Source organism: Eptesicus fuscus, chromosome 4 (assembly GCF_027574615.1).
Source record: "Eptesicus fuscus isolate TK198812 chromosome 4, DD_ASM_mEF_20220401, whole genome shotgun sequence".
NCBI lineage: Eukaryota > Metazoa > Chordata > Mammalia > Chiroptera > Vespertilionidae > Eptesicus > Eptesicus fuscus.
The window spans coordinates 98031180-98053809 of NC_072476.1; the positions used below are offsets into that span (position 1 = coordinate 98031180).

At 48.0% G+C, this 22630-nt stretch overlaps 1 protein-coding gene across 1 annotated transcript in view; it reads right to left on the reverse strand.

Annotated features, from left to right (window-relative positions):
• Positions 1-22630, reverse strand: part of TRIO (trio Rho guanine nucleotide exchange factor) — a 305380-nt gene that overhangs the window by 94845 nt on the left and 187905 nt on the right. Inside the window, exons 16-27 of the mRNA XM_054715266.1 lie at positions 21288-21407; positions 19410-19601; positions 18820-18969; positions 15412-15526; positions 14615-14730; positions 10977-11099; positions 6228-6422; positions 6018-6133; positions 5200-5266; positions 4479-4588; positions 2799-2868; positions 2126-2215 (exon numbers count right to left, since the gene is read on the reverse strand). Of these exons, the coding sequence (XP_054571241.1) occupies positions 2126-2215; positions 2799-2868; positions 4479-4588; positions 5200-5266; positions 6018-6133; positions 6228-6422; positions 10977-11099; positions 14615-14730; positions 15412-15526; positions 18820-18969; positions 19410-19601; positions 21288-21407 (1464 nt within the window). The remainder of the gene's footprint in view (positions 1-2125; positions 2216-2798; positions 2869-4478; positions 4589-5199; positions 5267-6017; positions 6134-6227; positions 6423-10976; positions 11100-14614; positions 14731-15411; positions 15527-18819; positions 18970-19409; positions 19602-21287; positions 21408-22630) is intronic.

Sequence of the window (22630 nt, forward strand, 5' to 3'; positions counted from 1 at the left end):
TAGAGGCTCATGTAAAGGAATCATGCAGAATGTGTCTTTCTGTATCCAGCTTCTTTCAGCCCACGCTTTGGAGGTTAATCCATGCTGTCATGTATCCGGGCTGATCCCTTCGCACAGCTGAGCAGTAGGCACCACAATGCGTTGGAAATACTTAGCAGTATTTAACACTCCTGGTTCTACTAACATTTTCAGAAATGCATCTCCAATTTTTGTTGGCATCCTTATTACCTATCGTAGTATTATACAATTCAAAACGGTTACAAGATCACAGTAGTCTTCCAAAATACCTCACGAAGATTTAATCCTGCTGAAATAAAAATGTTTCCCTCTTCTAAAATTTCTTTACTTATAAAATTTTGGATGGGAGGGGGCAGAGATTCTTCCTGTGCATTTAAGTCGTTTCCATGCAATAAAGTCCTTGCCGTGTGCATCCCTCTCTGCGGAGGGGGATGCCCTCTGTGGATATCCACTCTCTGCCCAGCACCTCTGCTGCCACTGGGAGCTAACTGAGCCCTGACAGATGTGCAGCTGTACGAGGAAAACTACGGGCAAGTAACCTGTGCGATCTACATCAGACAAACATGATTTCCTGTTTTCTTGAAGGTTTTTAGGGCAAAGTGTTGTTTTTCTAATGGCTTTGATACCAAACATTCAACGTGCCACATGCTCTCAATGCTTGAGCCTTATATAACTCTAACTCCGCATGTGGCCACTAGGGGTGGGGTTTCTCTAAGTGGCAATGACCTAGGGCAGGGGTCCTCAAACTACGGACCGCGGGCCACATGCGGCCCGCCGAGGACATTTATCGGCCCCGCCGGGTGTTTTTGCCGCCGCTGCCTGTCCTGCTTAGCAGCCGACTTAGCAGTGTGCATAGGAATTTGTTCATAGTTTTTTTTTTTTAAACTATAGTCCGGCCCTCCAACTGTCTGAGGGACAGTGAACTGGCCCCCTGTTTAAAAAGTTTGAGGACCCCTGACCTAGGGTCTATGAAAGACTGAAAAGAAAAGGCAGCTGGGCTGGGAGCAGGCTTATAATAAGTGGCCAGATTATTATGATCTCTGAACGCATAGTAATCTGGCCACTCAGTGTATATCCTATATAATAAAAGGCTAATATGCAAATTGTCCCCTCGACCAGGAGTTCAACCAGCAGGCAGGTCGGCCAGCTGCCCACGTCCCCTCCCCCTGGCCAGGCTGGCCGGACCCCACCCATGCACGAATTCATGCACCGGGCCTACAAACACACACACACACACACACACACACACACGACACACACACACAGACAGACCAGATTATTATGCATTCAGAGATCATAATGATCTGGCTACTCAGTGAATTTACAAAGACAGGGAGGTGTAACTGCTGGTCAGGAGAATGGCACGGACACAGGATCATCTGCAGGCAGGGCTTCATCTCAAAGAGAGAAGCTGAACGTATTCAGTCCCGACTTTCAGAGAAAGGCAGATGGTCACACTTGGCCACACACAAGCATACGTGCATTCAAAAGTACCCTGTCTTTCAATCAGAATTTATATGGCACACATCTGACTACGCTCTACAAACCCAAAAAGCATTCTGCATGTTATACACCATGACACTGCTTTCCTTTTTGTACTAAATAATCACCTTGAAATATATTTTTAAAAAAGGATGAGCTACATCTATGTTTACACCAATGAGAATATAATTGATAAAACTCCTAATGGGCCTAGTGGTTACAGTGCTATTTGTAAAAGTTCACTGGTAGGCCACTTTTGGAAAATAACAACATGAAATTAAAATGGGAAAAAGAAATGATTAAAAAAAGATTCAAAGTTACTTATTTTTTTAAGAGGGAGAAAGAAGATGAATAGTTTACATCTTCTATACATGTAAAGATTTATGGTTATATAAAGAAAGTAATGACATACACACACATGCTTATTAAAGCCTGAATTCCTTACAGATATATAGCTTGAGAAGGAGCTTTTTAAAACAGAAGACAATATAAGTCTACACCAACATGTATGTGACAGATAAAAATGAAACTATTGTCCCACCCATTAGGTGAAAGTTATAATAATGCATTGTATATGTACAAATATAACAGGAAACCTCAGTTTCCTCAGTAACCTATGACTTACATCAAAGTAGGATCCTGCGTGCTCTAATATCAGCTGAGTGGAGTCAGGCTTATTTTTGCAGTAAGTGACGTACATCTGAAACTTGTCTGCCTATAAACAAAAAAGCATTGGAATATCACTTTCGAATGGCAGTAAGTCAAAATATGATCAACTTTATATAGAAAAGAAGCTGTGTGGACAAAGGCTATGTAAGGCCCAAATTAAAGAAACCCTATTTTATAAATAAATCTAGCAAAGTGAGACACACACCTCCAGAAGCCTCCCCCGACCCAGCACGCTGGGGTTGGGCACGTGCTCTCTTCCCCGACAATGGCGTGTGGAACCCGGGCAGTGCGCTTAGATGGCACGATCACAGGCCACGTGTCTGCCCCCTCTGGACGGGAGACCCCCCACCCCCCACTGGCAGGGCTGGGCACTCATGTTTAGCTGGGAATCCCCAGGGCCACGCAGAGGTCTGGCACACTAAATGGTCTCCTTTAAATCACTGCTACTGCTAATAAGCTCATTCTGCATCAATAACTAGCGGGGGAATGTAATTCTTTGGGACAAAGCCCATTTCTCTGTCTGCAGATACCAGCAGAGTACGGTGACAGAAAAGAAATGGACAGTGTTCCTCCTAACTCCCTTCTTCAAAGCCACCTAATAACTGAACAAGAAGCTGAGGTTTCATTACCCAAGTAACAAAGCAATGCCCCACGTCCTCCGGCAACTGCTCGTATTTCTCCAGCTCCTTCAGGAATATGCTGCAGAGAATGAAAACATTATCCTACTATTATGATGTTTTAAAACATTTCAGTAGTGAAACATGCCAGAAATTAGACCAAGCATACCGTGACCTCAGGCAATGCCTGAATTTCATCACTTTAATCAAATGCAGTGAAAAATCTGTGCCCCTTAGATTTTGAGATTTAGCGAAATGTGCCGCTCTTAACCAGGGTCAGTTACGGTGACGTTCAGCTCACTGGTTTAGCATTTAAACACTTTCTAATAGAAACTTTCACCTAGCGGCTCACTTTCGGGAAAGTGCTGTTTAGCAGTTAGAGGCAGACTGTAGGGATGGAAATATTCAATTAGAAGAACCCCTTTACCCCGGCCCATGTGGCTCAATGGCTGAGCATCATCCCCTTCACCAGGAGGTTGCCGGTTCGATTGCTGGTCAGGGCACATGCCTGGGTTGTGGGCTCCATCCCTAGTGGGGGGCGTTCAGGAGGCAGCCAATTGATGTTTCCCTCTTACATCATAGTTTCTCTCTCTCTCCCCCTCTCTCTAAAAATCACTTAAAATTTTTTTAAAAAAAGAAAAGAACCCCTTTAGATTTTAGTGTCCTCTGTTGGGGTAGGGGCAGGGGAATGAGGAAGGCCCCAGGAGTTCTGGCCCCATAGACTACTGGCCGCACAGACTTCTACTAAAAGAGCTTCTGCTACTTTTTAAAAAAATATATATTTTTATTGATTTCAGAGAGGAAGGGAGAGGGAGAGAGATAGAGAAACATCAATAATGAGAGAGAATCACTGACCAGCTGCCTCCTGCATGCCCCACACTGGCGAGCCTACAACCTGGGCATGTGCCCCAACTGGGAATCGAACCGTGACCTCCTGGTTCATAGGTCGATGCTCAACCATGAACCACACCGGCTGGGTGAGCTTCTACTGCTTTTAAAAAATTTCTTAGGAATGAACCTGTATCCTCCTCTGACCAACGGGAAGTGCATCTCTTTCTGGACAGACTGCACATCTGTTCCGTCCTCCATTCCCACTTCCTTCTTATCTAAAAAGACCAAACATTGCCCTAGCCGGTTTTGCTCAATGGTTAGAGCCTCTGCCTGCGGACTGAAGGGTCTCAGGTTTGATTCCGGTCAAGGGCACATACCTCTACCTCTACTAATCAATGTTTCTCTCTCTCTGTCTCTCCCCCGCCCCCCTCCCCTTGCCCTTCCAGTCTCTCTAAAAATCAATAGAAAAATGTCCTCGGGTGAGGGTTAAAAAATAAATTTAAGAAGAAAAGAAAAAAAAAAAAAATAAAAGACTGAACATCGCCTGTAATCGGAAACCTCTTCTTTCTTTTAACCCTAAGAAGTAACTTAGGCAGCAGCCAATGACACAGCTCGAGAGGCGTTAGGGTCTCACGAAAACAGTTTTCACAGTTTCCTGAACCTCATTTCTACCGAAAGTGAGCACAAATGTGAAGTTGAGCCTGTATTAAAATTGTGTTTAGAGTGTCAGTCTTGCTGAAGAAAGCCTGGCAGGTTTCATTCAAATTTCACGCGTCGCCGAAACCTGTACTTGCTGCCATGGGAAGTACAGGTTTGGTGGCTCGTCAGGGACCGCCAGCACTGCCCCGGCAGCGCACTCACTTGTTATGGAACTCGTAGATCTCCTGCATGTTCCCGAAGATGATGAGCTCCTTGTTCACGATGCCGGGCGGGATCTCCTCCACTCCGCTCGTCATTTCCCACAGGTAGGTCTGGCGGGAGGGAACAGGGATTACCCAAAAACCGACACCAAACTTTCAAGAAACCGGTATTTCTGACATCTATAGGACTGGACCCAGAGTTCATGTATACCCGAAAATATGTCTTAAGAATAGAATCTTTTAGAAAAGTGCAAAAAACTGAAAAAACAGCAACAAACAAACACAAAAACACCCCTCAGTTGTTATAGTACTTGAGAACAGTTCCTATACTTTTTGACTCTAAACTTATTCCGAGGTTTGAATTTTGGAATTAAGCTACTCCACAAGGTACAACAGATATTCATAGAACTACTGAGTATTAGTTGCCAATCATCATCAGTAGGCGCATCTCCTGCAGCTGCTGTGAAATTCTATACAAAGGGCCCGGCGGCCGGCCGCCACGTGACACACGGAGTGATAGGATTAACGCTGCATCTGCCCGCAATGAGCAGAAATCGAGCCAGACCGTCACAGAGGCGCAGAAACGTGAAACTGGCTGCCTACGACACTTTAGGCCTCAGACACAACTAAAGAGTGTGATTATTTTAAGAATTACTAATAGGTAAGAATAAATGCAAGATTGCACACAATCTAAGTAAACAAGCAAAAAAAAACTTACTTACATCCATACACTCCCGGAGGTCCCTGACGTAAGCCTTTTCAGTTTGAATGAGCTCGGCCATGATGAACCTGAAACAGGAAGACGGCAACGAGTTAGTGCCCAGTCAGGATACACTCCCCACTTCTGTGGTTCATGGAATAGGAAAGTGGCTTAGAAATCATCAGTCAGTCATGTCTTTTGGAGAATGCAATCGAGAAAAGATAGAATGAGAGTATCTAGCCACCAACTCGAAGGAAAACACAATTTGGGACAAATTGGGAGCTTCCTAGAGATCGGGGTTTCTCAGCTCAGCACTTGACACTCGGGGCGGATGATGCTTTGCTGGGAGCTGTGCCTTGTAGATGTTTAACAGCCTCCCTGGTCTCCACCCTCCAGATGCCACAACCCAAAATGCCTCCTCACACTGTCAATGTACCCAGAGCACAAACTGCCCCTGACTGAGGATCACGGACTCCGAGCAATCTTTTGTCTTATTAGTACCCGGTACCGTTCACTATCGTTTAAACACCTCCACTTGCTAGTCACTTCTTCTCCTTAGCATTCCCACTCCTGGTCCACGGAGGACAAATGACACTAACTCCATTTGCCAGCCCCTATGAGACGGGAGTGCAGGGACAGATAAGGAGCGACTGCTTCTGAGGCAGGTGATGAGGGGACAGCGCGCGCCGTGGAGTCTGAGCTGCAAAAACTAAGCATATTCCGAACAAGCAGATGTCACAACGCCATTTGACCTGAAAGCACCCATAGATGCCTGTTTGCCCAAGTGACATTCTCTTCCCCTTTTCAAGGGATCTGGCAGGTTCTGAAAGTCCGGCTTACTCTTTCCTGCGGGCAGACTTCCGTTTCTCCTCGTTAAGCTCGTGCGCGGCGTCGCGCAGCTTCACCTCCGACCCCGGGATGCTGGCTGGGATGATGTCGAGCTGAAGACTCTTACTCTGTGGAATAGGACAGGGGTGAGTTCGGCGGCCTGAAGCTCATGCAGGACACGCAGAGCACGCTGATCGGTTCCGTTTGCACAAAGCCATTTACCGATTTGTTGGAATCTGAAGAAATCCCCAGGGCTTTCTCCAAAGAGGTCCTGTACTTCTCCATCCGCAGAGAGAAGTCTCTGTACCGCTTATCCACGGCAGTGACACATTTCTTTATCTCTGCCGCATGGGCATGGCCCTTTTCACAAAAGCCGTCAGCCAGCTGTATCAACAGCTTCACCCTCTCCTTGGTTTGCTGCAAGAAAACACACACAACAGGAAAGTATGTGAGGCAAAAGAACCCAAATGCAGAAACCGGGAACAGTGGCACCCTGCCCACAACTCAGCTCTGAACAGGGACAAAAGTGCTGGTGAGAGAAGCTCAGACTCACGCCCCCGTCCATCCAATTCATCTCCCCGGTCCTAGCCGAGCTCCCTATCCTCAGCTCTTCAGCAATGAGTGGCGTTATGAAGCCGCGGATAAAAATAATCTAGACTTTTCTGTCAATGTCTTCATCTGCTGGATGCTCAGCAGAAATCTGTAAAATGCATAAACACGCGTTCCCTCGGGACGTCCTCTGAATTCTATGACTGCCCTGAATGTGTATGTATTGGGTACGAAGACCTGCGCTGCTTCACGCATGTTTTCTCTGCACCCAGTCAGAGCAAAAGCTCTCCGAGGGCAGCAGCCACCCGAGACTGGTTTTCCTGTGCATCTGGGGCCAGGAGCTCGCTTGGCAGACGCTCGCAAGATCCCTGCGGAGGAGACACGTGCCTCGCACGCTCATGTCGGCTTCACTTGCGGGTGACAGGGAGGAAAAGCCACGTCAGGGAGTGGCCTTCTCTACAGAGGGATTTCAAACTTTGTTCCCTGTGTTAGAACTCCCTCTTTAAAAAAATTATTTCATGGTATATGGACCTAGGACAGATCTTTTATTAAGTTAAGCATTACATTTCTTACTGCATATAAAGTTAAGGATAACCATCCAACATTGGTTTTATATAATAGCAGTAACTTCACTCAACCCCAACTTTCCAGCCGATCTTTAGTCGCATCCATTTCACTTATTCTTACAAGAGGCTTCCTTCAATGTTCCCACTGGCAATGCAAACGCGGACAAAAACTCTTCAGCTGTGATAAGCTTTCACTAGAAAACCTTTACGACTAACGTTTAGGAAATTGATTTTTTAAAACTCGAGAGAAAGGTCAGAGTTCAGAACCTGGACAGATGATCCTGGTCTGTCCAATAAAAGTTCTGAGCCAGAAGCCACCAGGCAACCACCCAGTCAGCTCGATGCTCAGACTGCACACGTACCCACAACCTGGCGCGGCTGAGCACCCAGCACCCTGCCCCCGGCGGGCTCTTGCCTTTGGTTCTCTGCACAGGTGCCCTGCTGCCCGCAGTGCTAGCCTCCTAGATGTCCTCATGGCTCCTTCAGGTCCTTGCTCCACCAAAGACCACCTTCTCAATCCACATTCCCGCCCTGCCCAGCCACCCTTCCCGGCTGCTCTCCTGCTTCTGACGGCCAGCAGCACCTCCTCACAGGATGCAATGTACTTAGGACACTGTTGACTGTCTCTCTTCTGTTAGAAGGTAACCGCCACGGGCCAGGGATGTTTGCTCTGCTTGCTAACCTCTCCTGCACCTCCGTGTGTCTGGCACATAGTGGACAGTCACAAAACATTTACTAAGAAAAATAAATGAGCATTAGCTTCCTTATGCAAGTGTGTATAGGCCTACGACTTTAGTGGGCATGGCAGTTACTCTTAAGAGCATGAATACATATACTTCAAAAATAGATGGAAATAAGCCCTGGCCAGTGCTCTCAGTGGTTATTGCGTCAGCCTGTGGACGGAAGGGTCTCAGGTTCAATTCCCAGTCAAGGGCATATACCTGGGTTGCGAGTTCCATCCCCAGCCCAGATCAGGGCACATGTGGGAAGCAACCAATCGATATGTCTCTCTCACATCAATGTTCCTCTCTCTCTCTCTCTCCCCCCTCCCACCTCCCTTTTTCTAAACACACACACACACACACACACACACACACACAAAAGGAAAAAATATCCTCCCGTGAGGATTAACAAAAAAAATAAAAGAAAGAAAGAAAGAAAAAGAAAATTCAAGGAACATTAATTATCTCTGTGGAAAAAGGAGAGTATCTGCTAAAGCAGCCTGCGGCTTGTCACCAGCAGGAGGCCTTCTGAAGATGTGAAGACAAGCCTAGTTACAAACCAAGGAAATAAGAAGCTCAAGTTTCAACATGGAAGCGTAAATTCCAAAAGGAATTAAATTAGAAGCACTATAAATTTAACATCACAGAGAATTAATATGGCTAATGCGGATTTCCAAAAATTAGGTTGCCTAGGTCAGGTTTCACTGCTGCGGGCCAAGATGTTAACCTGCGGGAAAGCACAGAGAAGTGATGCTGTCCCACCATTTAAGCACAAAGCATGCAGGGGTTAAGAAAGCTATGTCGAGTTCTAAGAGCCGGGGACAGAGAAGTGGAGATAAAACAGACAATGCACTAAAACAAAACACAGGAAGAAATTTCAGGGAGATTTATGTACATGTCTACACACATCACAAAACAGACCCACAGCCAGCACGCAACACTGATAGGCTGATCCTGACTCTAAGAACGTGTGTTAAATGCTCTGAGTTGCATTGCAAATGAACGGAGTTGCGTCCTAGTGAAATGAACGGAGGCTTTGTGTCCACTGACACCCAGCCTTACAGTGTTAATTACTGTAACAACTGGGCTGGAAGACTGCCTGTCAGAGGAAGGATTCTCTCTGTAACAGAAGAAAAACGATTTCTTGGAAGACACACGACAGGGTGACAGAAGGCACAAGAACGTAGCCTAGTTTCAAGAGGAGAAGCTAAAGGACACCTCCAAGCACCAAAGCAGGCACTTTCTGATGAAATGAAAGGAAACCAGAAACTGAAGGAAAGAAGTTGCTAAGAAAAAAAAAGTGAGAGATGGTTTTTCAAAACAGACCAGTTCCTCTCATCAATGCATCCAATGAAAGAAATAGCTTCTGTATTTCTTTTATTTATTTATTTTTGCGAAACAGAAAGGGCAGATGTCACCTATGAGTTCAGATGCTTTAAAAAAAATAAATACAGGGGCAAAAAAAAAAAAAGCCTGTTACTGCTCATTCTTCTAATGATCATCCTCCAAATGTGAGGAAAAGGGAAGCTAGGAACAATGGGAAAATCCTCTCCTACTCACTCCATTGGCGGAACCAAGCTGCCAGGCTGCTCAGCTCCCAACGGGGACACTCACCCCGGCCTGTGCACGGAGCCCCCAGGGCTGTGCGAACGGACAAATCTCACATCTCCCGCTCAGTGCTATCTTAAGTATTTTCTACAGGCCTTTATTTATAGCCAAAGGATATTCAGAGAAACAAACAAAGGTCATGTAGTGTGCATAAATAACTAATTTTCTATCCAACTCTTAATGCAAATGAGAATTTCACAGCTGAAGGTGCGCTGTACCTGGAGGAAGGAAGACCCGGTCCTTACCCGCAGAGGCAGGCCCGGCCGGCTCTCCTCTTGGCGCCCAAGGCCCCGCTGTCATGGTGAGGCTCTCCTTGCCTGAGCCTGCCCTCCCCAATGCTCACGGTGCCCACAGAGCACCCGGCCGCTTCACGGGCCCTGCCGTGGCCAGTGTCTGTGGCTCCACTAGATCACATGCTTCTCCAGAACAGAGACCAGGGTTCCCGGCACCCCGATGCTGAGTGAAAGGAAATAACTTAGAGCCCAGGCCGGGGAAGCGGGGTGGGCTGGGAGCAGAAGACTGGGAAGAATAGGAGGAGGAGTCGAAATCGTTACAGAAAACACAAAAAAGTACAAATAAACATAATACAAAGTAGCTGCCTTCACCCCAAATGATTAAAAAATAGCTCTCTGATATGTCTTCAAAGCCAAGTGAAGGGTCACCCACACAACGAAATCAATCTTTTTACTTTACAGGGATACTTCTTTTTAACCAAAAATATTATTTAGGTCGATCATCTATTTTCTGCTCTTGAATTTTTAGTTTTTCTCTAAAAAGTCAAAATGTATCATCAAAATATATCAGCACTTCTGAAGGTATTATAATAAAGGTATATTCAAAAACTCGGAAAAACACCACCGGTTGAGAAGGAAACTCTAAGAGAATCTCAGAGCGTTTTGAGGCCTCTGCAGGTCAATGTGTAGACTCTTATATATTTGCTTAAAAATGAATATGTACTCACCTATACTGCAGAGGCCATAAAGGTGTATTTAACTGTATTTTGATTTTCCGGAGAAAACTGAAAATGCACCGCCCCCCTCTGCCCCGTTTTATAAAACCTACGGACAACCTACTGGAAACACAGACTGAGCAGACAATGCTACTGTAACCATTTTCACCAGCTCAGGCGGAAGGAAAACACCCACAGCACACAACCAAGTCCAGCTGGCAACATCAAATAGTGCTTCATAAAATAGCAACTACTCAGAACACGCCTGAGGAGAGGACTCAGAAGAGCAATCGAAAGGAAGGAGGCAGGAAGCACTTGCAGAAACCAGAGGACCAGCAGCCAACAGATAACTGAGGGGAAACTGAGGGGCAAGGGGGGAAGGCAGTGGGAAGTATCACCAAACTCATGTCCAACGATCCACGTGGGTCACCCTGCTTCTCGTGTCACAGTGTATTTCTGAAACGATCTATTTGAGAACGCCCTTATTTACCCACAGTGCCCTGCTCTGGGTTATTCTGGAAAATCCCAAGCAGACGTGCAGGCCGCTGACAGGTGCGCACAGCGGATCTGAACGCACCTTGGCGGTTATCTGGAACTCCTCGTGCTCCTTCAGCAGCTCCTGGGTGTGCTGGATGCTCGAGCCCGTGGAGGTGTGCGTGGACAGGTAGAACTCCCCGTTGTCATGGATCCATTCTAGAGCCTGGACAGAGAGGGAATGGGAAAAGGCTCAGGGCTGAGCAGTCCAAGTTCCTCAGTATCTCATCTCAATGCGAAGTCTCGGGCCTCGGCCAGCCCACATCAGGAAGCAGCCCAATTTCTGAAATCAGGGTAATTCTAAAACTGGGGGGTGGGGAGGTGGGGGGAGGTTGGGGGGGATTGACCTGCTAGAAAGTTGTAATTGTGTCACAATAAAAAGGTCAAGAGTTTCTTATAACCATGAACCTAAAGTCACAATAAAGCATAAGAAAAGAAACCACACGCACAGCGAAGGTGTGGGTGAGGGGGCGGGCTGAGACCCTCACGCTGTTAAATACGGGGACGTTCATGTCACGGGAACTTCACAACCAGAAGAACAGAGCACAGATGCAAATTCCCAGCTTTCAAAAGTACAGTTCTAGCCCCTCCTTCCTGTTCCTGAATCCGGTGAATGCCCAGAGGGGCCCCCACTTCACTGGTTTGGAGGCCATGCGCGGTGCCTGAGCGCCACGGGGAGCGGTGGCCACGCCTGGAGAGAAGGGGCCAGGCAGGCTCAGGCTGCCACAGAACGGCCGTTCTGACGCCTCTGCTCTTTCATTGCTTCGATGGAAGCCAGTGTTCTCCTCCCATTCTCACAGCCTGAAGTGCAATCGGACGTATTTAAACACACATCCGAAAGAGCGTGTGTGGAAAGAAGCATAAGAGTCGAAGCTTTTCCATGTGCTCTTCCTCATCTCCAAGTCATCCACTGCCAGGCTGGTGTTGGCACAGAAAGATCCTGCCTCTATTGGGTACATTTCCAGCATTTTAGAAGAAAAATAAGAAGAAAACCAGGACCAACAACTTCCCATGCAGCTCCCTGGCTGGGATTCACTTTTGGTGTGCCCGAGCTGCCCCTCCCATCTCGGAAACAATGTGAACCGGACTCTGAATGGAGGCAAAAAGCCACACTGCCCATTTATTCAAAGGCCCTTGGTTTCTCCACTCACACAGCGAATCGTCCCGAGTGCCTATGATGAGTTGATGCAGGGGAGGCACCAGGGAATGAGAAGCCTGGGCCCTGCAGACCGGAAGGGGAGAGAGATGACGAAAGATACACAAGACAAAGGCGGGAGTGGGAGGCCTTGCTCAGAAGGCTGTCAGCAGAGGAGGTATCAAAGCTCGGACCTGGGCTGAGAAGGGATGGGCCAGGGAGGGATGAAGAGACCCAGTGCAGGCGGGATGGGGGGAGGAGTACACGCAGTGGTCCCAAGCTGAGGGGGCTGGTCCCCCACGGGGAGAGGCTGGGGGTGAGGGAGCTGGTCCCCCATGGGGAGAGGATGGGGGTGAGGGGACTGGTCCCCCACGGGGAGAGGCTGGGGGTGAGGGAGCTGGTCCCCCACGGGGAGAGGCTGGAACTAAGGGAGCTGGTCCCCCACGGGGAGAGGATGGGGGTGAGGGAGCTGGTCCCCCACGGGGAGAGGCTGGGGGTGAGGGAACTGGTCCCCCATGGGGGAGGATGGGGGTGAGGGAGCTGGCCCCCCACAGGGAGAGGCTGGGGGTGAGGGAGCTGGTCCCCCACGGGGAGGATGGGGTTAAGCGAGCTGGTCCCCCACGGGGAGGATGGGGGTAAGCGAGCTGGTCCCCCACGGGGAGGATGGGGGTGAGGGAGCTGGTCCCCCACGGGGAGGATGGGGGTAAGCGAGCTGGTCCCCCACGGGGAGAGGATGGGGGTGAGGGAGCTGGTCCCCCACGGGGAGGATGGGGGTGAGGCTGTGGAATGCAGGGGCTGCTGTGGGGAAGGGACGGCGTGAGTGGAAGGAACCCAGTTAGCAAACTGGTTCAGAGGTTTAGACAGGACATGGCATGACTGCTCTGGTGGGAGCGAAGGGCAGATCTGACACGCACGGGAGGTTTGCGCCCACAAGACTGATGAAGGGGTGAAGGTGGGGCGATGAGGGGAAGACAGGAATCAGGAACCACACATCCTGTAAGATTAGGGGGGTGTGGGAGACAGTTCTGCCAAGGAGGAGGTTAGGGGGACCGGTCTGGACGCCGGAAATGGAGGTGAGGGCTGGGAGATAGCAACTGAGAAGACAAGCGAGAGAAACAAGAACTGAGACCTGAGGAAAGTCAACCTTCAGAGGCGGGATGAGGAGGGCAGCGAGCCTGGGGTGGTGGTGGGCAGGGTCGCTGCGGGGGGAGGAGGGGCAGGGCGGTCATCTCTCCACCACCCTCCAGTGAGGCGCCACCAAGTGACCCTCAGGGCGCCATCCTGAGACCTGGTCGAGCCAGGGCCTCAAGGACAGATTCTCCAGGAGCGATGGATACCTACTATGCACCTGCGGTCGGTACAGAACCCGACAGGTCCGCAGGGCCTGGGGTTGGCACTGCCCAGGGCCTAAACCTAGTGATTTTGTAATTGGCAAACAAGCTGGGCTTTAGGAAAAAGCAGGACAATTTCTCTGACCAAGGAATTATTTACAATTTTGTTCTGTGTAGCTGAGTGATTCCTTGTCTTTCAACAGAGGAATAATAAAGAGTTGTGGGAAAGAATTATGAAACAATCTCTAATGAGGAACAAAACCAGGCTGCCGTAAATCTCAAACATGGCTGAACTGTGTTTAAATAAAATGGTAAGCAAACATAATTTAAACATTAAAGACACTACTGCTTCCCGCCTCTGTCGGGAATATGATGACTACACCTGGCACCGTCAGCCGAGACGAGAACAGGCCGAGTCAGGATGCCAGGTCCGAGGACCGTGCCCCCCAGCTCCTCCGCCTCTGGGGACCAGGCCACCCACTGCGAGACGAACATTTACCCACAGGGGACAAACGTGCTCCCTAAGAGGAAGCCTGTGTGAGGAAGACACCATCTTTCTTAGGCTGTAAGAGCTCACTAAATGCCTGGCCTGCGACAGCACATAGTAGGTGGACAGGTGGATTTGGTCCGGGTCTGACATGGGAGAATGTGAACGGCCCTATGGGTTCTTATGCTACCGTGAAGGCCCAAGAGGAGTGACAGGGATCCTGTGTCCGAGTTAGGGGTGCGACAGACTTTCACCTAAAACGACCTTCCATGACTGAATTCGGGCAGAAGCACTTTATCCCAAACTGACTTCAGAGAGTGTAGGAACGTTGTTGACTACACTGAATTGTCAGGAATTCTGTCACATTTCTTACGTCATTTTTGCTCGATTTATCTGAAGAATGAACTTTTATCTTGCACACATAAATACAGCGATAGAAAAAGGCACCCACCACAGTATTTACACAAACACTGAACCTAGATTCCATGACGATTTTTAAATCATCTTTTCTCACTTGTATTTGCTGTCTGAACCATGGGTACTGACAGCAGAGACGAGCAGAGGGCCAAACTCACCAAGAGACACGCCTTATGAGGCTGTGGGGTTTTCTTTTCAGAACAAACTGTTCATGACAAGGCCCGACTGCTTGGATCATTAGAAAGTGGTTGTGAACCTGCTGAATGGAGGTCTGAGTACAGGGTGGAGGGCAGGGCGCCCAGGCGACTGACCTGCTTGGCACTTCGTTCAAAGACCACGTACTGCTGGCACTGGTCCAGCCGCCTCTTCCTCATGGTCCAGTAATGCAATACCCTGTTCTCCCGCTGGAAGAGTTCATTCAAGATATCTGAGAGTGCACAGAGGAAAGCGTACAATCAATGAAACCTGCAGATAACTGGTTTGCGTTTTTTCTTGTTTTATAATATTTTTACTTACTTTAACAAAACAGTCAATGTATCACCCTGAATTATGTCTTTTCTCCCTGTGTATATTCTTCAACTTTATTGAATAAACTAGAGGCCCGGTGCATGGATTCGTGCACCGGTGGGGTCCCTCGGCCTGGCCTGCGGAGATCCGGCTGAAACTGGCCCGGTGCATGGATTCGTCCAGGGTGTGTCCAGCTCTTCTCGCCCAGTCCCAATCAGGACCAACTGGGGCTGGCCGGCTGGGGAGGGACCGCGGAAGGGCTCCAGGGCATGTCTGGCCCATCTTGCCCAGTCCTGATCAGCCAGACCACAGCAGCAAGCTAACCTACCGGTCTGAGCGTCTGCCCCCTGGTGGTCAGTGCACGTCAGTGACTGTTCGAAGGGTCGAACGAACAGTAGGACACTTAGCATATTAGGCTTTTATTATATAGGACTACCTGTATATTTAATATTTTGTTACTAAGGTAAGATAATGAGTAAGAGCTTTAATACTGTGAAATGGACCTTAAAGTGAAGCCTGGGATAGGGTTTCCAGATAATCTCATCCAGCCCCCGCCCCCGCCCAACCCCTCGCTGTCAGTCACACCTCCAGGCTGACTCACTTTTCACTTGCTGCTCAGGGGCCTTGACGTGCGTCACCATGCCCGGCATGCTCACGCTGTTCCTGTGCAGGTACTTCAGGAAGACGTCCGCATTCCTCCTGGCGAGCGTGCAAGCCTAGGCACAAGGGAGCAATGCGCTGTTGATCCGACTTATGCAGACATATTGAGTCCATATGGACGACAACATCAGGTGGTTCTCACTCACATCTTTACCGAAAATGTTCACCTGGCCAACTTGTGTTCATAAATGGAAGGGACCGAAATTCTGCACCCCTCAAGATGCTTTTTTGGAAGACTGATGTGAGGCTGATTATAAGAAAACAAAGACTCAGGAAGAACCTTTGACCCTCCCCGCTTTCCTGCCCAAGAGATCCAGACAGAGAAACCTGCTTCAGGAGGAGATCTTGGGATGTTCCCCCCTTCGTCAAATCTGAATGAACTATGGCAAACAAGAGGCCGAGTCCCCAGGAAGGATCTGCCTGCGGGTTATTCCGCCCATTCTCACTTCTGAAAGCTAATACCCTACTCCCCCTTCTTGCTCCTTTGTCCAAAAATGTCTTATATATCCAACACTGCCTCACTCGCTTTGAAATTTTCATGGATTTATCCTGCCTAGGTGAATTCCCCATGCACACATATTAAATTTTTATTTTCTCCTGTTAATTTGTCTCTGTTAATTTGATTATTAGTCCAGCCAGAAAAACTTAGAAGATGGCAGGAAAAGTATTATTACTTGTTTTAGCCCCCACAAAACCAAATAAGTAATTTCATTAATGTATTAAAAAACCAGAGTGCCCTGGCCGGGTTGCTCAGTGGTTAGTTAGAACGTCGGCCCACGGACCAAAGGGTCGCAGGTTCAATTCCCTCTCAAGGGCACATACCTCAGTTGCAGATTCAACCCCCAGCATGGGTCAGAGCATGAGCGGGAGGCAACCAATCGATGTGTCTCTTTCACATCAATGTTTTTTTCTCTCTCTTTCTTTCTCTCTCCTCCCTCTCCCTCCCCCCCACTCTGTCTAAAAATCAATGGAAAAAATATTCTCAGGTGAGGCATAAAAAAGAAAAAAAAGAGTTAAGTAAGGGGAAAAGGAAACAAATATAAAATCAAAGCAGTTAAGAAAACCCCCCACATTAGTTATATGTGAAGAGGAAATATCTTGCACAGTTCCTGTCCCAGATCTGGAATTAATCTTCTCTTCAAAGAGCTCGGCCTTTCTGTGTTAAATGGTACTGAGACCACAATCAGGGCGTGAGGAGTGCAGAACGTTATTGGGTTGGTCATTGTTTCTAGGCCTTTCCTGTAGATGGGAGCTAGAGAAATTTTTTTTTTTTTTAATTAAGAAATATACCATGAGTCTCTACTGAAAGTCTAAAATAAGCTGTCATACCAAATACCAAGGAAGCTGGTGAAACTGCTGGAATCACATCCAAAGGACATCTGTACCACCTGGCCTGAAAGGGCTCCCCCTAGGGGACAACTTGAATATAAAGATAAATGACTCCAATGGATTGAAGCATACCAGATACATTACAATCCAGGATGATGGTAAAGAAATAGTAATAAAACAACAAGAAAAAAACAAATTAAGTGTATGTAGAAGTTGCTAAGGGAACAGCTCATTATTCTGAAAATGGTAAGCAAAGGGAAAGAGTCAAGCATTTACCATGCCTTCTCTGCACGGACTCTATTTTAGATTAATAAAATAGCTCAGGGGTACTTACTAATTCTAGCTAATCGAGGAGGAAAGAATGACAGAATACCACCGTTTTGCAACTGCTAAGGAACAATATTACCACTGGCTACTAAACCCACGAGGTGAGAGGCTGGTGGGGAAGAGCAGAATGGATGAGCTGGAAGCGCCATGTTTGAAGCACTGACAAATTCTCATATTGCAGAGATAGGAAGAAGTGGACCTTATGTGGCTCCTGATGTAACACCTGGGAAGTGCGAGCACCAGCCACGGGGTGTGCCAAGTACACTCACGCATGCACACACTCAGGGCTCTCAACCTAACTAACAGAAATTTAGAGAATCCTGGATGGTGCTAAATGACTCCATAAGATACAATGACGCAAATCTGGAAAGCGGGAAACACCACAGTATGAATAACTTATTTCTTCAATTAATAAATGGTAATGAAAGGAAGGGTGGCATTTAGATGAAGAGAGACATAGAGACATACAAATCAAACCAATATTTGGACTTTTTTGGATCTTGATCAAAAGATATTTGTGAGATAATCAGAGAAATTTGAACCCTTTGATTCTACATGAAATAAGTTACCATTAATTTTTGAGATTTGGTCATGGTACTGTGGTTGTTTTAGAAAAGTATAATTTAATGTGTAGATACTTACTAAAGTATTTGCAAATAAAATGATGTAATATCTGGAATTTAAAACAATCCAGTGAGGATGGGCACATGCCCGTAGGCTGGTAATCACTGAACCTGGGTGAGATGCATACGATTCATCTTTATTTTGTACACATCTTTAAGCTTACACCACAAAATGTTTAAAGACATCCAATGCAAAAGCACTACAGAATTCTAGTGAACAAAGGAATCTGAACAGGCCTGTTTTATCATTTCACCTAAAGATCTTTCTTAATTAATATAATCAAGTAGCATTCAATGTTGTTTTATACTAACTCAGAGAAGGGGAGGTAAATTATAATTCAACTCAAAACACTTAACAGGGACTGGCATTTCATAAACATAAACAGCAGCACAAGCAGGCACACAGGCTCTCGGGTCCTGTCTGAAATAGCTACAATTAGTGACTGGGGCGGGGGGAGCTCAAAGTAAGTACACCAGCTAAGAATTTTCAGAGTTACAATTTCTCTCCCAAACGAAACAATAACTCCCCCTGTCAGGATAGTCCATCACCTTCAGAAATGAAACAAATTATTAAATATAACAGGAAATAGTGTCAGAGGAGTCAGAATGCTGATGCAATGAGAACAACTAAACTTAATAAAGCAACAAGGAAAAATAAACATCACCCCTATTTTCAACAGGTCTGCGTGGCAACAAGAACCTCAGGAAATCTGGTCCAAGAGTGAAAGAATGCAACGTGGAAACAGTCAATGCCCGTGTTGCTAAACACCTTGGCCACCGTTTCCAGTGTAATTGCTTTGAAGCACATAAATGACTGTGGTATATGAATATAAGACAGTGTAAATAACAAAAACATTTTTAAGATTATCTCTGAACGGCGGACCTATTGCTGATGGGATGCTACCCCGATCACTGTCCCATGAGGTGGGAGTGGTGACGGCAGCGCGCCTGGCCTGCAGGGTGTGTGCGGGTCTCTGACCATAGTCCCACCTCAGGGCCGTCCTCAGGTGACCCTGCTGGATCTGTGTACACTGCTCAGCGAGGCATGGCCCCCCAGGAAGCGCTCGTACCTTCAGGAACGCTTCCTTTTGTTCAAGGTGCTTGCTGATCATCGGGGTGACGTGATCCGTCTCGGAATTGGGGCCCAGTTTGTCGGCTCCTCCACACCAGTCCTCTTCTCTCTTGTACTCCTGCTCCAGGCTCTCGAGGACACTGCAGACCTGTGGGCAGGAGACAGTTCCAGCTCAGAGGGACCCCAGCATCTGAGGGCACTGGCTGGCATCTGTGGGGAGCATTTTCAAAGCGGCCCGAGGACCAAACCACTGGAACCACGGCTCTATCTAACACAGGATTGCAAGTGCAGGCCTTTCCGAACAAGGACAAAACAAAAGCTGAGTTTCCTGTCTCCCTCAGACACGTTTCAGGCCGTATACTTAAGTGACAGGAAAAGGGGTGTTTCTCAGCCACTTCCCAGCCTATTACGCTGTGATGCCTACGGTGAGCACAAGTGGTGTCACGTCTAAGAATGCTTCTCTTCTCTGCTGGACTTGGAATGGCTGGTTCAGCGATGACTGACGAGTTAATGATTGAGTTGTTCAATCAAATCGAGCCCAAAACAACATGCCAGTCGGGAGCTGAGGGACTGGGCCCCCCTCCCTACCTGCTCCGAGGTTTTGTAGAAGGCGACGGACGCGTTCACGAGCTTCAGGCGGTCTTCCATCTTGAGCATGAGCTGCTGCCAGTGCGAGGCCACCTTCTCGGCGCAGTCCCGGATCATGTCCATGTCGTAGTGGTTGGCCTGCAGCATGGCCTCTGCCTTCTGCTGCACCTGCAGCGCGCTCTGGTGTGTTTTCTAAGGAGAGGAAAGGGAGGGCGTACTTAACAGGGTGCCACGCATTTCCCGGAGAGGTGCTGGGAACGCCGCGGCCCTCCGTGCTGCTTGCTTTCATAGAAACCGCCTCAGTTAATACTCATCAGGACACTTCTAAAAACACAGCAGGTAGTTCAGTTAAAAAAAAGTTTTCATGCCTAGCAACGACTGCTTCTGTTTAAATGAGCTAATGAAGGATGAAATGCATTAAGACTTTCCAGGCCTCCGTGGTGGGGTCTCGGCCTGAGAAAGAGCAGGAGAAACCTTTAACAGCCAATATTCTAGAAAAGCCGTTGAAATAGTCCAAGTGTATTATTCCTATTGATCCTTCTTATAATAGCAGCTACAGGCAAAGGAACAAGTGGGGAAAAGGTGGCCACAGTGAAGGCTTTTTATTTTCATTTCCAACTTGAACTTTGGACGAGAGTAGAATGTTCTCAAGAACTATTGATTTACAAAAAAAGAAAGAAAAGAACAGCTAAGGCCAAACCAACTGCTTTCCCTGGAGGTCCACGCCGGGATGAATCTATGAACCTAACACGACCATCCAGGAGACCTCCTGCTCGGTGTCCTCCGGGAAGGCTCGGGAGGCGCCGAGGCCAGGGCCTCAGTGAAGAAATGACTTCTGGGTAGGGGAGGGCATGGGTCTCTGTGGACTCAGATTCCTTTCTTTGTTTTCATTTATTAACAACACCAACATTTTGTCTTTGACCTGAAAAGGAGCTAATGATTCCATAAGACACGGTCCCCGATAGAGTCCCAACACCACACAGTGATGTGCACGGACAATGTGATTACTGGAAATCCCTGGCACAGTGTACAATTTTCAAAAGACGCCCGGAGTCTGGGCTTCAAGAAGTGTTCATGTGTGTCCACTGGCACTGAGTAGTTGAAAATAAACCAATCTAAGGCACCACTTAATGGTGAATGCTGTGGCTCCCTTCTCTGGCTGACAGTATGGATGTAAAGAGAGCAGAAGACAAGTTCTCTGTAATCAAATGCTCTTCCACCTTTGGCTTTACCTTGAGACCACCTGGCACAATTGTAACTGCCCCTCAAACCTAAAAATAACCATCTACCTCCTTTGAGGGTGAACTTGGGCAGGCCTGAAACGGCCGAGCCATTTTGCTAACATCCTAGGTGGCACTGACCACTCAAGACCGAGACACTGGGTGAGTAACGCCCTTCCCCAGGGCGCAGGGGTTTTTTGTGGACAGCACTGGGTCACCCGCCGGCAGCAGTGAAGTGTGATCTGTGCCTGGTCTTGGTGAGCCGCCCAGAGTACTCTGATTTGCCGAGGCTGCTTATACTACTATAGCAGGCACGTGCCCATGAGACCGGCAAAATATAAAACGCCTCAGCCGAGCTGCCAACTCGGGGTACCTGGTGCCAGGCATTCCTGACCCAGAAGGTCCACCTCAGCAGGACCCCGGGACCCCCTGGCCTTGGGGACCCTCTGCCGTGAGGCTGCCCGGCCAGCATGTACTGCCTCGCTCCTCCGTAGGGCCAGGCCGAAGCCTTCTCCTGTGACACACTGTAGGCTTGTAAGCATTGCCGTTTGGGGTCCTGTGGAACCCCATTTTGGCTTCCAGGGTCAGTGCCACATGAGGGACGAAGCAGGCCTGCCTTCCGGGGGAAAGACCCCGCTCAAGGCAGCCAGCGCCCTACCTCGATGGCGTGCTGGAACTGCTCGTGCTCCCGCTGCAGCTGCTCCGCCTCCTGCAGCGAGCTGGCCGTGATGAGCCCGGCGTTCAGCATCGACTCGCCGTTGCGGATCCAGCCCAGCACCTGAAACGGTCCACAGGTTATCCAAGCGCGGCCCTTCCCGGGCAGCCCGTGGGCCAGCAGTGACGCGATCCAAGCAGCAAGGTGACCGAGCGGCTCACATCAGCCACATGGAGCTGGTTTCCTTGTGACCCTCCTGCCCACAGCCTGAGACGCGTTGGGAGTGTGGGACTGTAAGTGCTGCACTGTTAAACGGATTCTGTTATTTTTTAGTTGCAAATGGGAGCTGAAAAAGTAGAGGGTCCAGAGGATGGTTATTAGTCCACAGGCCAAAACAGGTTGGGGACCACATGTCCCAAAACCGACGGCCACAAAGAATTCTCTAATTAAAAAAAATAAAATAAAAAAATAAATAAATTATATATACATATATGTGTGTGTGTGTGTGTATATATAAAATATATATTTTTTTCCTCGTTCTTTCAGTCCTAATGAAAATGCAAAATTGGTAAACTGCTTGGTAAGGGAACTATTTCATACCAGTAATAAAATTTTCCATTTTAGCATCAGTATTAAGTGGCACAATAACTGAAGTATGAACAAAGCTGTGCTCTATGCTCAGAGGCAAACCATGGGCTCCTCAACTTCACACACGAAGAGAAGCCCCTGTGACAGCCGAAGCCAGCGGCTGTGGACGGTCTCTCCGGAGAGTTATTTGTGGCAGAGACAGCTCATTCCTACCTGATACCTATTTTCCTTGTCTCCTTTACTCAGAAAACCCCAACTTTTGGGGACAGCTTAAAATAAAACCACCTCTCAGCCCCTGTGACAGCTTGGTTACAGAGATGACATCATTCTAGCCACTGAGGTCAAAGCCGTCGCCTCTGGGGGATTTTGTGAAAATATTTTTCTGGTACATGTTTTGCCTCTTTCTTGTTACATTTTCCCTTCCTGATGCCTGGACTGTGGAGGTGACGGCTGGGGCTACAACACCATTTGGACCATGAGCAAAGGGCCACTTTCCACCAAGATCTCAGCTAATACACCACGGGCAACCGCTTACTGGTTATGTGGTGTTGGACTCTGTTACTCGTTAGGCAAATGCGATTCCTAAAGAATATGTCAGTCTGTCCCTGTATTTTTTAGGGGAATTGCTTCATGTTTGGCCAGAAGGAGCACTTCATTAACTGGTCTTTAAAAGACAGTCCACACACTTTATCTCATTACAACAGGTGCTCTTTTAAAGACGTCTGTTTAATAATACGTCTGCTTTAATGGAGTGCTGC